General features: G+C 37.2%; 1 protein-coding gene across 1 annotated transcript; it reads right to left on the bottom strand.

Annotated features, from left to right (window-relative positions):
• Positions 1 to 15,678: 15,678 nt before the first annotated feature.
• On the bottom strand, positions 15,679 to 17,046 carry LOC113563439. Its single transcript, XM_026975085.1, has one exon. The coding sequence runs from the start codon at positions 17,044 to 17,046 to the stop codon at positions 15,679 to 15,681; it is 1,368 nt and encodes a 455-aa protein (XP_026830886.1).
• Positions 17,047 to 17,402: the final 356 nt, after the last annotated feature.

Below are 17,402 nucleotides of genomic sequence, written 5' to 3'. Positions count from 1 at the left end.
AAAATTTTTTATATTTCATTAATTTTTAATGTTTTTATAGAAAAGTACATAAAAATAAAAAATAAGGTACCGAACAATGAGAGTCACTGCATAAACATCGAGCGTTACCAAGTTCAGTGCATAGACGTCAAGCGCTAACGTATAGCTTATCTGGAATTCATATCATTTGACATGTCACATAAACTTATGATTAAACTATTTCAGGAACTAAAGCCGTAATCAAAAATCTAACGGCACTTTTATAAGATAATATGGGTGCAAGCTTTCGGTTGCGACCACTCCAAATAAAAATGGTTCAGTCAATCCTGAAATATTGTAATTGAATGTTAGAATTGTGACGTTTCGTTCTTCTCCTTTTCCGAAATCAGGTTCAGACTCACGTACATATGTTCGAACATACACATTCAAAGCGATTTTGTACTTTTTTTTTTCGTTGCACCACATCGACGACGTGATGCAACGTCGTCGTCGTCGTCGTCGCCGTCGTCGAATAAATTAAATCGTGCATGTGTGAACGCAAGCTTGAGGGACAAAATCGCTTTGCATGTGTTTGTGCGAGCATACGTACGTGAGTGGTCTGAATTCTATGAAAACCGAAACGTCACAGTTTTAACATAACGATTGCAATATCTCAGGATTGCCTGCACCAATTTAATTCTAATTAATCGCGTTCGAAAGCGTGCATCCATATTATGTTATAAAAGTGCCGTTAGATTTCTTATTACGGCTTTAGTTCCTGAGATATTTTAATCACAAGTTTATGTGACCTGTCAAATGATGTAAATTCCGGATAAGCTACTTGGTAGGGCCTCGACGATGTCACGCCAGTGCTGTATCAAGCGGCTATTTCTCATGCGGCTATTTATTTTTTTATGTACTTGGCGTCGCGACGCTACCGGCGTCGCTTGATAATATTCGTGACATTGACATAAAATAATTTCTAATATAACAATTTTCGACAGTTAATGCCGATCATAGTAATTGTCATCAACTATATAAAAAACTTATAAAACAATTTGTTGTATTCAGAGTAAAAATTCATAACAAAAAAAGCTAATAATATTTATAAAAATATAGACAGCAAATCAATGGTAATGCATTCAATTTAATTTAAAAACAGTAATATATTTGAACAATATTCTGTGCATTTTTTATTTTTTCTCCCCTTTTATCTGTATATACAACTGAAAAAATATTATAGAGGAGTACTCAGATGTTTAAAACAATTTACTCAGTATACGTTATAAATGTTTATTTCTCAACTATGTTGGTAAAATATAGCCTGCGTTCCGTCATTCACTGCCAGTACTGAAAATCTATAGGTTATGTCACGTGAACTATAGATTTTCAGTACTGGCAGTGAATAACGGAATGCAGCCATAGAAAAGAGAAGCAAAATTGCCTAGATATGGCGGACCAATCAAACGTAGTTATCTTATGGCCAAACTCTAATTATAGTACTCTAGTGTACACTATATTTGAAAATACATATATTAAAGTTATCAGAAAGACTATTTCTCTTGAAGACCTTTTAACATTTTTACTTATGTATAAACTATCTCAAGATCATATCGAAACTTTTTTTTCTTGCATTCGATGTCTCGGAAGAGTTAATAATAATTTCTCGATAATTTAAGTATGCTTATAAAAGATTACTACATTATGCTAATGATTCAGTACATTTAAGCAGCAATTATATACCAAAAGATGATACTTTTATTAAATCAAATTGAAATCACATAAAAAAGTACTGTAAAGGAGAAAGAAATTGATAATTCTACATGAGAACATAATTACGATATTAAAGTGAGCTTAGGAGATATGTATATACATGATATTACAGCATATATGGATGTTAAAAATATAAAAAGCAAACGGAAATATTCGGATTCTTTTAATTACTGTTTAAAAAACAAAGGTTCCTATTTTGCTTTAGAATATAATATAAGAAAACATAAGATACGCAGTTTATATATTTCCTAGGTACGTGTATAGTCTGACATGCAAATAATGTTTTAATTGATCTAATGAAATAATCGGAAGGAATGAAGAAAATACTTACGTGCACAATAAACGTCCAAAACAGACACAATACCTTATATTAACCGCGGTTCAACACCGACCACGTATCACGTTCTTCTTCTTGGTTTAATGGCGTCCAAGACCGACTCACGTATTACGTTCTTCTTCTTGGTTTAATGGCGTCCAAGGCCTTGCCGAGTGCAAAAAAGGTATTTTCTTTTTATCTTTATTAAAAGAAAGAAGAAGGAAAATATTTCGAAACATTTATAGCGGCAGCTTGACCGCAGCCTTAATCGGAAGACCAAAAGGTGACCGTCCGCAACCGCGACTCAACATCGATTTTACGTACCTTTATTTTACGTATCGACACTCGCCACTTCTGTATAATAGCACTCAGAGCATAGGGCTCTGATATAGTCAGCGGTGACTTCGAGACACTTTGGACACTTTGTACGTGAAGCGAAACAGCCAATGATGAGATGATGAGAAGTGCAGAAATGACGCAATAAAGCCCAAAAATTTCTTCTTAACAACACATGGACTCGACCACTCGACACTTCCGCGCCAACGATAACTGAACCCAGAGTTCTGAGAGACTGGGAGTGGCCTTATCCTGTGCGTGCATTGGTAGCACGGGGGTAATATGGCGGGTGTCACGTGACCACAGTGTTACCAATGCATAGGGCCTGGCACCAGTAGTTACGAGTAAACCAGCCACATGAAATCGCGATGACAGCGACATCTCGTGTCATTATTGATCTTTAGATATGAATAACATTTAGTAAATATTTGCGATAGCTTCGTAGTGGACATAGATATGTGAATGTGAATAACATGTGAATATCCAGTAGATATCTTCAGTAGCTTTTTTGTGGACATGGATATGAATACATCTAATAAATATTTGTGATAACTTTGTAGTGGACATAGAGATGTGGATAATATGTGAATATCTAGTGGATATCTGCAGTAGCTTTTTTGTAGACATGGATATGAATAACATCTAATAATTATGCTCTGCATTCGTCCAAGTAGACAATGTAGTCATGCTCCATGCTACTCCTTCCAACAAGCATCTTTAAAGCTTCGCGCTAAAAACAAAGATTCGCGCTCGCGATTACCGTCGCATTAGCGCCGCCTCGCCGCGCGTGCGCGGTACGTCTTCATTGTGTTTCTTGTTCTCCCGAACAACGCGCATCGTTTCCGCGTACGCTCCCCGTATTTTAGTAAAATGGGGAAACATTCTCGTTCCAAATCGCGTACACGCGATTACCCTTACGAGAGTGAATACGAGTCTTCCAAGGAAAATCGCCGATATGGATCTCCGCGGTCAGACCGTGCACGGGGAATCCCCCGAGTGCGTTTTCAAGACCTTTCCATGGCATCCTCGCGTCCATTGGACTGTTCGAGAGTTTCTGATTTGGAAGGTAAATTGGACAAGTTGTTAGAGATGCTAACTCAGTCCAGCCCGCTTCAGGAGAAGCGTCACGAGATCCATGACCATCATTCTAACCTCTCCCGGAAGTCATCCCGCAGTCTTTTTCACCGGATGGACAGGACATCGAGGCGATCAGCGATTCGCCGACTAAGGTTGTGGAGAATTCCGGCACCGCACAGAGTAATTACATATTGCATGTCAGGACTACGAACCATTACCTCGAGTTTGGTCTTGTCCAACGATCATTTAATGATCGCGCGGCTGTCCAAGAGATACGCCCGGCATGCATGACATACTTCAGTCTCGGACTACGTACCATTACCACGAGTATGGTCTTGTCCATGGATCATTCAATGATCACGAGCCTGTACAGGGAGACCCGACTAAACGATTGTATGATATTTCTTTTTAGCAGTTCTCCATGAGGGCGAACCAGAGTTGCCACATATTTCACCGGTACCGGTAGATCCAGCGCACGATGTTGCCGCATTCAAAATGGATTTAATGGGCGCCAATCTCGATAGTGCCGCTACGGGTCCATTCGTCCATGATCTTATTGCGAAGACTTGGTCGACTATAATGGTCAGCGGCTTGCCCAAAGAGATGACTCTTGCGCTATGCAAGAAGTACCCCGTTCCGCAGAATTTGCAATTTGCTAAAACTCCTACACTCAACACGGAAGTGAAGCAAGTTATGCCATCGACTTCCGTTAAGAGAGACGACTACCAAGTCATCACGCAAGGTATGATCGAAGCAGCTATATCGGCTCAGGCACATTTGGTGTCAGAACTTTTAAAGCCGGAAGAGCAATGGGATGGCAAACGCATTTTTGAGTTGGCGAGCGATACAGGTCGTTTGCTCTCGCATATACATCACGTTTCGAAGATAGACGTGCTTATTAAAGCACGGAATAATTATATTCCGATGCTGACCCCATCGGCCAGAAACGCGTTAGAGACTCTCCTATTGATACTCAGCTTTTCGGCGAGCAATATTTAAGCAAGATGAAGGAAGCTGCGGCGGCAAATCGATTAATTAAGGGCCTGACTACTCTACACCCACCAGCTTCGAAACCGGGTACTTTAAGTACGGCGAAACCTCAATTTCAGCCAAAGTCTTCTTCGCAGGGAAACGCGAAAGCCTTTGCTTACAAACCAAAGTCTCGTCGAGAGGCAAAGGCTGCGCCGCGATCGACGAGACGCCGATCGAGTTCTCGAACGAGGAGCTCCCGATACCACCGTTAGAGGTGAGCACTGCTGGCGACTGGCTAGATTTCGTAGACGGCTGATCCAGAATCACTAATGACAGGAGGATCTTGAATGCAATATCGGGATACAAACTTCCCTTTTCTCAAAATCCCTCCTTCTCGGCCATATTTACGAGGAACCACAGTTGAGCGAGTCCGAACGCTCTCTTTGTGCAGCAGAGATTGACCGCCTTCTTACGAAGGGTGCTGTTCAACGCGTTGACTTTGTACCAGAGCAATATCTGTCTTCCTATTTTTTGATAGACAAGGCATCCGGCGGCAAGCGATTTATCTTGAATCTCAACCTCTTAACGAATATATTTTTGCACCTCATTTTAAGCTAGAGGACTTAACGACGGCCACCCGATTACTATCTCCGGGTTCTTTTATGGCTTCGATCGATTTGGAAGATTCCTATTTGTTGTTCCAATTCACGTCACCCACCGTAAATACCTACGGTTTTCGTTCCAGGAGGAAATCTTTGAAATTTTCTGCCCTACCAGTTGGTCTTTCTTCGGCCCCGTATATATTACAAAAATAATGAAGCCAGTGATCCCAACTTTACGCGAGAGGGTTATTTGTCTATCGTTTTATCTAGATGATTCTTTACTGTTCGGTGACACTTTTCAGGACTGCGCCGCAAACGTCAAAGCAACTCTCCAGTTGCTTGATCATTTGGGTTTTCTTATTAATCCACGAAAGTGCGAGCTCGTCCCAAGCCAACGGAGAAAGTATTTAGGTTTTATATTGGACTCCTTCAAAATGACTATATCCTTACCAGAAGATAAGAGAATAGTTATACTTGAACATCTGCGCAAATTCTCCAATAAACAATCTTGCAAGATTCGAGATTTTGCGAGGCTCATAGGAACGCTAAATTCCATTGGCCGAACAGTTACTTATGGATTCGTATACATTCGAGACTTTGAGAGGCAGAAGTTCCTCGCTTGCTTAAACTCTAATAATGATTACGACGCTCGTATGATGCTACCCACATCACTCCAAGCCGATTTCAAGTGGTGGCTGCACAAGTTACGCTCCCCACCGATTGAAAGATCATTACTAAAACGGAAGTTTTCTCACGTAATCTTTTCAGATGCTTCACCTTCCGGTTGGGGTGCCTCTATGGGTAGGAAGCAAACACACGGCTGGTGGTCAGACCAGGATAGAGATGAGCATATCAATTTTCTCGAATTGAAGGCTGTGGAATACGCTCTCCGCTCTTTCGTGGATGATCTCCACTCCCGAGACATATTACTCCGTGTCGATAATACGACAGCAATTGCTTACATCAACAAGGGCGGTTCCTCGCGATTTCCGAAACTTTCAGCTCTTGCAAAGTCGATTTGGCAATGGTGCGAATCTCGCGATTTATATCTTTTTGTATCTTACATTCGATCTGCCGATAACGTCGTGGCAGACAGAGAATCTCGAATAGTTTCGATTGAAACCGAGTGGGAGATCAATTCCCGCTCTTTCGACAGAATTTTAGAGCATTTTGGGCCTTTCGACGTCGATCTCTTTGCGTCCTATATCAACGCAAAGTGCAAGGTCTTCGTTTCTTGGTTTCCGGATCCGTTCGCGACCGCATCGATGCTTTTACGTTAGATTGGAGTGAATTTTATTTTTATGCCTTTCCACCTTTCATATTAATTACTAGAGTTTTACGGAAAATAGTCAATGATGGAGCAGTGGGTGTTTTAGTGGTTCCCAGATGGCCAGCTCAACCGTGGTTCCCAGTTTTTCATAAATTATGTATTTCAGACATAATTGCTTTTGAGCCAAATCCTAACCTTTTAATTTCCCCCTTCAGGAGTCAACACCCAACGTGGCACAACATTCCCCTGATTGCAGGGAGATTATCCGGCAAGCGTTTCGCCGAAAGAGATTTCCGGAGGAGTCGCTAGAGGTAGCCCTGGCATCTCTTGCTAATTCAACTCTAGTCCAATATAATAAACCCATCAGGCTCTAGTGGTCCTTTTGTGCCGAGCGCAACGTTGACTGGTTTCAACCTCATTCGACACTAGTTCTCAGTTTTTAGCCGCACAATTTCGTAATATCACGTCTTACGGTACCTCAATTCATATCGATCAGCAATATCATTGATAACGAATAGTGGTGTTGGCTCCGACGAAAGAATTAGACGATTCTTCAAGGGAGTATCCGTCTTAAAACCCTCTAAACCCAAGTACGCATTGACATGGGATCCAACGCCTGTTATCACGTACTTGGCCTCGCTATGGCCACATGAAGCCGTGAGTTTAGAATTGCTCACTCGTAAATTAGCCACACTGTTAATTCTCGCCTCGGTCCAGAGGTACAGACGTTATCTCTCATACAACGCGATAATATATAGTTCCTCAGAAATTCCGTTATTATTAAGGTGCCGGACCGGGTTAAAACTTCGAGGATAAACCAATGTCAACCGGTTATGATATTTCATCATTTTGAGGACCAACCTGCCCTATCGATCGTTCCACTCCTACGCTTATACGTAGAGAAAACCGGAAGCACTTTGCAGAGCCTCCTTCGGCCTTATTTGTTACTTTCAAGAAACCCATACGGAAAGCATCCACTCAGACAATTAGTCGGTGGATTCGATTGACTCTCTCTGAGGGAGAAATCAATACCTCTGTTTTTTCGACGTATACCACTCGCCACGCTGGATCCTCAGCGGCGGCTCGGCGCGGTATTAGCATTGAGGATATTCGTAAGACGGCAGGCTGGTCTCAGAATTCCTCCACTTTCGCAAATTTTTATAACAGGCCTATTATGCCATCGACAGATGTGGCACGCACGATTATTTTAAACAGTTAAAACTTATTTACGATTACATGTTTCGTGCTATTTTCATATATTTAATATATTTAATTTGACCTGTTTACTTTTCGTATTCGTCATATGTTTAAGTTAACATTGTTGTTTTCCGGCGTTTATTCATACTATTCTGTTTTGTGTTATTATTATGTATGTTATACTTTGTACACTTACTTAAACCCTATACTCAGGGTTCCATACATATATAACTAATTCCGGCTGTCTCGCAGGAATAAACTCAACTGATCACAAATCGTCAGCTTTGAATAGCTACATTGTCTACTCGGACGAATGCAGAGCATAATTATATGATTAAACGAACTCCTGAGTGAAGTTCGATCATAATTATGCGTATGCTTCGTCCGAGTAGACTCTCCCACCCTCACTCAGGGAATACTGTGCACTTCGTGTTTCTTCCCCCTTTTCGATTTGTGACGTGCTTTAAATCATGAAGACGTATCGCGCACGCGCGGCGAGGCGGCGCTAATGCGACGGTAATCGCGAGCGCAAATCTTTGTTTTTGGCGCGAAGCTTTAAAGATGCTTGTTGGAAGGGAGTAGCATGGAGCATGACTACATTGTCTACTCGGACGAAACATACGCATAATTATGATCGAACTTTACTCAGGAGTTCGTTTGATCATATAAATATTTGTGATAGCTTCGTAGTGGACATAGATATGTGGATAACATGTGAATATCTAGTGGATATCTTCAGTAGCTTTTTTGTGAACATGGATATGAATAACATCTAATAAATATTTGTGATAGCTTCGTAGTGGACATAGATACCCATACAGCACAAGATCGTTCTATGATCATTCATAGAATAATATCGGAGAATGTTTAGAATATTCTCATATAATGCTTCAGAGTTTCTGTGAACCTTCCATGGAACATTTGAAGTAGGCAAAAACTCACATTCTCTGAATGTTCTATAAATATTCTGTAGCATATTCTATGAACATTTTGCGTATGTTTATGGACTGTTTCTCTATATATTCTATAGGATATTCTACACTCTAAATAATAAGTGTTTGAAATTTCAAACACTTTCGTTGTCGCAGTTTTCAAGATGTTTATTAATGTTTGACATTTCAAACATTTATAAGTGTTGGGTTTGTGGTTAATTATATTACACGCGTAAGGTGTCTGATTTTCTATTTAATTGAAATTTCCTGCAAATCATATGTTTATATGGTTTAAGTCTAACGAATTTGTTGGCGCGTAGTGGATGAATTGGTTCCTAGAGCGAGAGATTACTGCATCTTAGTCCGACCATCAGATTATCAGATATTCCCAGTGTATCGCGATTTAATAAATACCTTGTTAGGCAACTCTTGCTCGCGAGAAACTGCGCCGCGAGCGCCATCTGGTTTGTTGAAATTTTGTAAGAATTTAGTGCTTAAGTTTGTAAGTGTTTGTTTCATAAGTGTGTAATTAGAAAGTGTTTGAAATATAAATCTGTTTGACTTTTAATAATCAAACACAAATTGTGTTCTATTTTGTTCCCGTTTAAAAATCAAACATATATATCTGGTTAATTTGACTCATGTTTGATTTTAGCAAAACAATTTTAATCAAGCGACGCGGTAGCGTCGCGATGCCAAGTACATAATCAAAAATAAGGTTCCGAACAATGAGAGTCACTGTATAATATCGAGTGTTACCAATTTCATTACATGAACGTCGCGCGCTACCAAGTAGCTTATCTGGAATTCATGCCATTTGACAGGTCATATCAACTTATGATTAAAATATCTCAGGAATTAAAGCCGTAATCAAAAATCTAACGGCACTTGTATAATAAAATATGAATGCGAGCTTTCGATCGCGACCAGTTCGAATAAGATTGGTGCAGTTGTGACGTCCTGACGTCCACCTCACACCCATTTTTTAATTTTTTTATTTGCAATATTAATTATTAATGTATAACCGCTGATAGTTATTTTTGAGCGCCATCAATAATTACCATTTTTGCTTCACTACTTATTATTAACCACAGGCTTACGTACAGTAGTCTGTTATTAACCTAACCAAGAATATTATTTACTTAGCAACCTAACCGACACATTTATTATGTTAAAAGCTTTAGCTTGATACTAGTTTTAATATAAAAATATATGAAGTAATAATATTAACATATATAAAGGGAAAAGAAAATATTAAAAGCACAAAACAGTACATATGTATAACTTAGTTATTATGCTTTATGATAGATTTATTTAATTAATATAGTCACGTATATTATATATATATATATATATATATATATATATATTATCTAAAACATAAAAACACAAAAACATACATAAAATCAGTAAAATATATAAAAACAGTTTTATATGTTCAAGCAGTTAAATAAAATACTTTTGAAACATTTATCATTAATAATTTGATAGATTTATAATATAATATTACGAGATTGGTAATATTTAAGATTGTTTGTAATGTAATACCATGAAGGTTTTTGTAGGTGTAGCAAAACCATTGAGCTACTTAATATTGTTTATTATATAGAAAGTATTAATGTGAGTTGTAATAATTGAAAGAATTGGTTTGGAAATATATCTTATTATATGGTTATATAGCCAGTGATAAGTATTACAAACTTGGCTTAATACATTTGGGTTCTTGACGGGATAAAATATTTAATTATTTTTTATAACAAAGAAACAAATGGATTTGAAATGGATTTTATTATACTATAGTAAAGTCCTTTGCAAGTAGGTAATTTTCGGTAAAACCAATAGGGTCGGTTATTATATAAAAACGGGAAAAATCAATTAGTTATTTAAGACAAGAGTAAAAATAATGCCGGCGGAATTGAGTTTGATTAAGTGACGGTGTAGCTTTGATAGTTATTATAATTTACGGAGACATTTGGTGTTGATTGTTGTACAAGGTCATAAGTTGTCATTAATAACAATTAAAGGAGAAAATTTTGGAATTAATTTTATTATACACTGAAATAGTTTTTGTGAGTGTAGTAAATTGTATTACCACATTTGAAGTGATTTATCGTATAAAAAATTAAAGATTATTTTATTAACATAAAAGGAGAAACATTTTATGAGTAAAAGAATGAAGAATAGTTATCTACAATCTTAGTCAAAAAGAAGTACGTATTTAAAGTTACGTAATTGCAATAAAATTTTACTAAATTTTTTGGGTCTAAAATTTGAACCGTAAGGAAATAATTTGTTATAATTATATTGAAGCATCTAGGTCATAAGAGGAAACTAATAGGGACCTCAGATTTTGAAAATAATCATTTTTACGGAAGTGACCAACAACTTTTGGGAATCATCATTTTTAGCTAGGCTGATGGTACCTGTGATGAAATTTTTCTTATCGCACCACGGGATCATTGAGAAACCAAAAAATTGCAAAGTCACTATTTGTTAAACAAATCAGGTTATTTTTCAATATTTATAGTGTAGAAAGTTTTAATGAAATATTAATAGTTTAAGAAGTTACAAAGTTAAAAACCAATTAAAGTCAAAAATCAATTAGTGAACAATTTAATATAAAAGGTAAAAAATAATTGGTTTAAACCCAAAGAATATTTAAAGAAAAGAATTAAATGCGTAATAAATTCAATAATCCTTACTATGAATGTAATACCATGTGTAATATACTTTTATTCATAATTAATTAACGATTTATTCTTTTCTTAATATTTTTGGGTTAAACACCTTATTTCCTTTTATATTAAATTGTTCACTAATTGATTTTGACTTTAATTGTTTTTAACTTTGTAACTTCTAAACTATTAATCTTTCATTAAAACTTTCTACACTATACATATTGAAAAATAACACTGATTTGTTTAACAAATAGTGACTTTGCAATTTTTGTGGTATCTCAATGATCCCGTGGTGCGATAAGAAAAATTTCATCACAGGTACCATCAGCCTAGCTAAAAATGATGATTCCCAAAAGTTGTTGGTCACTTCCGTAAAAATGATTATTTTCAAAATCTGAGGTCCCTATTAGTTTCCTCTTATGACCTAGATGCTTCAATATAATTATAACAAATTATTTCCTTACGGTTCAAATTTTAGACCCAAAAAATTTAGTAAAATTTTATTGCAATTACGTAACTTTAAATACGTACTTCTTTTTGACTAAGATTGTAGATAACTATTCTTCATTCTTTTACTCATAAAATGTTTCTCCTTTTATGTTAATAAAATAATCTTTAATTTTTAATACGATAAATCACTTCAAATGTGGTAATACAATTTACTACACTCACAAAAACTATTTCAGTGTATAATAAAATTAATTCCAAAATTTTCTCCTTTAATTGTTATTAATGACAACTTATGACCTTGTACAACAATCAACACCAAATGTCTCCGTAAATTATAATAACTATCAAAGCTACACCGTCACTTAATCAAACTCAATTCCGCCGGCATTATTTTTACTCTTGTCTTAAATAACTAATTGATTTTTCCCGTTTTTATATAATAACCGGCCCTATCGGTTTTACCGAAAATTACCTACTTGCAAAGGACTTTACTATAGTATAATAAAATCCATTTCAAATCCATTTGTTTCTTTGTTATAAAAATAATTAAATATTTTATCCCGTCAAGAACCCAAATGTATTAAGCCAAGTTTGTAATACTTATCACTGGCTATATAACCATATAATAAGATATATTTCCAAACCAATTCTTTCAATTATTACAACTCACATTAATACTTTCTATATAATAAACAATATTAAGTAGCTCAATGGTTTTGCTACACCTACAAAAACCTTCATGGTATTACATTACAAACAATCTTAAATATTACCAATCTCGTAATATTATATTATAAATCTATCAAATTATTAATGATAAATGTTTCAAAAGTATTTTATTTAACTGCTTGAACATATAAAACTGTTTTTATATATTTTACTGATTTTATGTATGTTTTTGTGTTTTTATGTTTTAGATAATATATATATATATATATATGTATATATATATATATATACGTGACTATATTAATTAAATAAATCTATCATAAAGCATAATAACTAAGTTATACATATGTACTGTTTTTGTGCTTTTAATATTTTCTTTTCCCTTTATATATGTTAATATTATTACTTCATATATTTTTATATTAAAACTAGTATCAAGCTAAAGCTTTTAACATAATAAATGTGTCGGTTAGGTTGCTAAGTAAATAATATTCTTGGTTAGGTTAATAACAGACTACTGTACGTAAGCCTGTGGTTAATAATAAGTAGTGAAGCAAAAATGGTAATTAATGATGGCGCTCAAAAATAACTATCAGCGGTTATACATTAATAATTAATATTGCAAATAAAAAAATTAAAAAATGGGTGTGAGGTGGACGTCAGGACGTCACAACTGCACCAATCTTATTCGAACTGGTCGCGATCGAAAGCTCGCATTCATATTTTATTATACAAGTGCCGTTAGATTTTTGATTACGGCTTTAATTCCTGAGATATTTTAATCATAAGTTGATATGACCTGTCAAATGGCATGAATTCCAGATAAGCTACTTGGTAGCGCGCGACGTTCATGTAATGAAATTGGTAACACTCGATATTATACAGTGACTCTCATTGTTCGGAACCTTATTTTTGATTATGTACTTGGCATCGCGACGCTACCGCGTCGCTTGATTAAAATTGTTTTGCTAAAATCAAACATGAGTCAAATTAACCAGATATATATGTTTGATTTTTAAACGGGAACAAAATAGAACACAATTTGTGTTTGATTATTAAAAAGTCAAACAGATTTATATTTCAAACACTTTCTAATTACACACTTATGAAACAAACACTTACAAACTTAAGCACTAAATTCTTACAAAATTTCAACAAACCAGATGGCGCTCGCGGCGCAGTTTCTCGCGAGCAAGAGTTGCCTAACAAGGTATTTATTAAATCGCGATACACTGGGAATATCTGATAATCTGATGGTCGGACTAAGATGCAGTAATCTCTCGCTCTAGGAACCAATTCATCCACTACGCGCCAACAAATTCGTTAGACTTAAACCATATAAACATATGATTTGCAGGAAATTTCAATTAAATAGAAAATCAGACACCTTACGCGTGTAATATAATTAACCACAAACCCAACACTTATAAATGTTTGAAATGTCAAACATTAATAAACATCTTGAAAACTGCGACAACGAAAGTGTTTGAAATTTCAAACACTTATTATTTAGAGTGTAGAATATCCTATAGAATATATAGAGAAACAGTCCATAAACATACGCAAAATGTTCATAGAATATGCTACAGAATATTTATAGAACATTCAGAGAATGTGAGTTTTTGCCTACTTCAAATGTTCCATGGAAGGTTCACAGAAACTCTGAAGCATTATATGAGAATATTCTAAACATTCTCCGATATTATTCTATGAATGATCATAGAACGATCTTGTGCTGTATGGGTATCTATGTCCACTACGAAGCTATCACAAATATTTATTAGATGTTATTCATATCCATGTTCACAAAAAAGCTACTGAAGATATCCACTAGATATTCACATGTTATCCACATATCTATGTCCACTACGAAGCTATCACAAATATTTATATGATCAAACGAACTCCTGAGTAAAGTTCGATCATAATTATGCGTATGTTTCGTCCGAGTAGACAATGTAGTCATGCTCCATGCTACTCCCTTCCAACAAGCATCTTTAAAGCTTCGCGCCAAAAACAAAGATTTGCGCTCGCGATTACCGTCGCATTAGCGCCGCCTCGCCGCGCGTGCGCGATACGTCTTCATGATTTAAAGCACGTCACAAATCGAAAAGGGGGAAGAAACACGAAGTGCACAGTATTCCCTGAGTGAGGGTGGGAGAGTCTACTCGGACGAAGCATACGCATAATTATGATCGAACTTCACTCAGGAGTTCGTTTAATCATATAATTATGCTCTGCATTCGTCCGAGTAGACAATGTAGCTATTCAAAGCTGACGATTTGTGATCAGTTGAGTTTATTCCTGCGAGACAGCCGGAATTAGTTATATATGTATGGAACCCTGAGTATAGGGTTTAAGTAAGTGTACAAAGTATAACATACATAATAATAACACAAAACAGAATAGTATGAATAAACGCCGGAAAACAACAATGTTAACTTAAACATATGACGAATACGAAAAGTAAACAGGTCAAATTAAATATATTAAATATATGAAAATAGCACGAAACATGTAATCGTAAATAAGTTTTAACTGTTTAAAATAATCGTGCGTGCCACATCTGTCGATGGCATAATAGGCCTGTTATAAAAATTTGCGAAAGTGGAGGAATTCTGAGACCAGCCTGCCGTCTTACGAATATCCTCAATGCTAATACCGCGCCGAGCCGCCGCTGAGGATCCAGCGTGGCGAGTGGTATACGTCGAAAAAACAGAGGTATTGATTTCTCCCTCAGAGAGAGTCAATCGAATCCACCGACTAATTGTCTGAGTGGATGCTTTCCGTATGGGTTTCTTGAAAGTAACAAATAAGGCCGAAGGAGGCTCTGCCAAAGTGCTTCCGGTTTTCTCTACGTATAAGCGTAGGAGTGGAACGATCGATAGGGCAGGTTGGTCCTCAAAATGATGAAATATCATAACCGGTTGACATTGGTTTATCCTCGAAGTTTTAACCCGGTCCGGCACCTTAATAATAACGGAATTTCTGAGGAACTATATATTATCGCGTTGTATGAGAGATAACGTCTGTACCCTCTGGACCGAGGCGAGAATTAACAGTGTGGCTAATTTACGAGTGAGCAATTCTAAACTCACGGCTTCATGTGGCCATAGCGAGGCCAAGTACGTGATAACAGGCGTTGGATCCCATGTCAATGCGTACTTGGGTTTAGAGGGTTTTAAGACGGATACTCCCTTGAAGAATCGTCTAATTCTTTCGTCGGAGCCAACACCACTATTCGTTATCAATGATATTGCTGATCGATATGAATTGAGGGTACCGTAAGACGTGATATTACGAAATTGTGCGGCTAAAAAACTGAGAACTAGTGTCGAATGAGGTTGAAACCAGTCAACGTTGCGCTCGGCACAAAAGGACCACTAGAGCCTGATGGGTTTATTATATTGGACTAGAGTTGAATTAGCAAGAGATGCCAGGGCTACCTCTAGCGACTCCTCCGGAAATCTCTTTCGGCGAAACGCTTGCCGGATAATCTCCCTGCAATCAGGGGAATGTTGTGCCACGTTGGGTGTTGACTCCTGAAGGGGGAAATTAAAAGGTTAGGATTTGGCTCAAAAGCAATTATGTCTGAAATACATAATTTATGAAAAACTGGGAACCACGGTTGAGCTGGCCATCTGGGAACCACTAAAACACCCACTGCTCCATCATTGACTATTTTCCGTAAAACTCTAGTAATTAATATGAAAGGTGGAAAGGCATAAAAATAAAATTCACTCCAATCTAACGTAAAAGCATCGATGGCGGTCGCGAACGGATCCGGAAACCAAGAAACGAAGACCTTGCACTTTGCGTTGATATAGGACGCAAAGAGATCGACGTCGAAAGGCCCAAAATGCTCTAAAATTCTGTCGAAAGAGCGGGAATTGATCTCCCACTCGGTTTCAATCGAAACTATTCGAGATTCTCTGTCTGCCACGACGTTATCGGCAGATCGAATGTAAGATACAAAAAGATATAAATCGCGAGATTCGCACCATTGCCAAATCGACTTTGCAAGAGCTGAAAGTTTCGGAAATCGCGAGGAACCGCCCTTGTTGATGTAAGCAATTGCTGTCGTATTATCGACACGGAGTAATATGTCTCGGGAGTGGAGATCATCCACGAAAGAGCGGAGAGCGTATTCCACAGCCTTCAATTCGAGAAAATTGATATGCTCATCTCTATCCTGGTCTGACCACCAGCCGTGTGTTTGCTTCCTACCCATAGAGGCACCCCAACCGGAAGGTGAAGCATCTGAAAAGATTACGTGAGAAAACTTCCGTTTTAGTAATGATCTTTCAATCGGTGGGGAGCGTAACTTGTGCAGCCACCACTTGAAATCGGCTTGGAGTGATGTGGGTAGCATCATACGAGCGTCGTAATCATTATTAGAGTTTAAGCAAGCGAGGAACTTCTGCCTCTCAAAGTCTCGAATGTATACGAATCCATAAGTAACTGTTCGGCCAATGGAATTTAGCGTTCCTATGAGCCTCGCAAAATCTCGAATCTTGCAAGATTGTTTATTGGAGAATTTGCGCAGATGTTCAAGTATAACTATTCTCTTATCTTCTGGTAAGGATATAGTCATTTTGAAGGAGTCCAATATAAAACCTAAATACTTTCTCCGTTGGCTTGGGACGAGCTCGCACTTTCGTGGATTAATAAGAAAACCCAAATGATCAAGCAACTGGAGAGTTGCTTTGACGTTTGCGGCGCAGTCCTGAAAAGTGTCACCGAACAGTAAAGAATCATCTAGATAAACGATAGACAAATAACCCCTCTCGCGTAAAGTTGGGATCACTGGCTTCATTATTTTTGTAAATATATACGGGGCCGAAGAAAGACCAACTGGTAGGGCAGAAAATTCAAAGATTTCCTCCTGGAACGAAAACCGTAGGTATTTACGGTGGGTGACGTGAATTGGAACCAACAAATAGGAATCTTCCAAATCGATCGAAGCCATAAAAGAACCCGGAGATAGTAATCGGGTGGCCGTCGTTAAGTCCTCTAGCTTAAAATGAGGTGCAAAAATATATTCGTTAAGAGGTTTGAGATTCAAGATAAATCGCTTGCCGCCGGATGCCTTGTCTATCAAAAAATAGGAAGACAGATATTGCTCTGGTACAAAGTCAACGCGTTGAACAGCACCCTTCGTAAGAAGGCGGT

The sequence above is a fragment of the Ooceraea biroi genome, chromosome 14, assembly GCF_003672135.1.
Source record: "Ooceraea biroi isolate clonal line C1 chromosome 14, Obir_v5.4, whole genome shotgun sequence".
Classification (NCBI taxonomy): Eukaryota; Metazoa; Arthropoda; class Insecta; order Hymenoptera; family Formicidae; genus Ooceraea; species Ooceraea biroi.
Note: the sequence above shows the minus strand (reverse complement) of the source record. Positions and strands in the feature narration are given on the sequence as shown.

Bases quoted from the DNA above. Each gene is read 5' to 3' on its own strand.
- LOC113563439 (XM_026975085.1), bottom strand. From the start codon at position 17,046: ATGAAGCCAGTGATCCCAACTTTACGCGAGAGGGGTTATTTGTCTATC.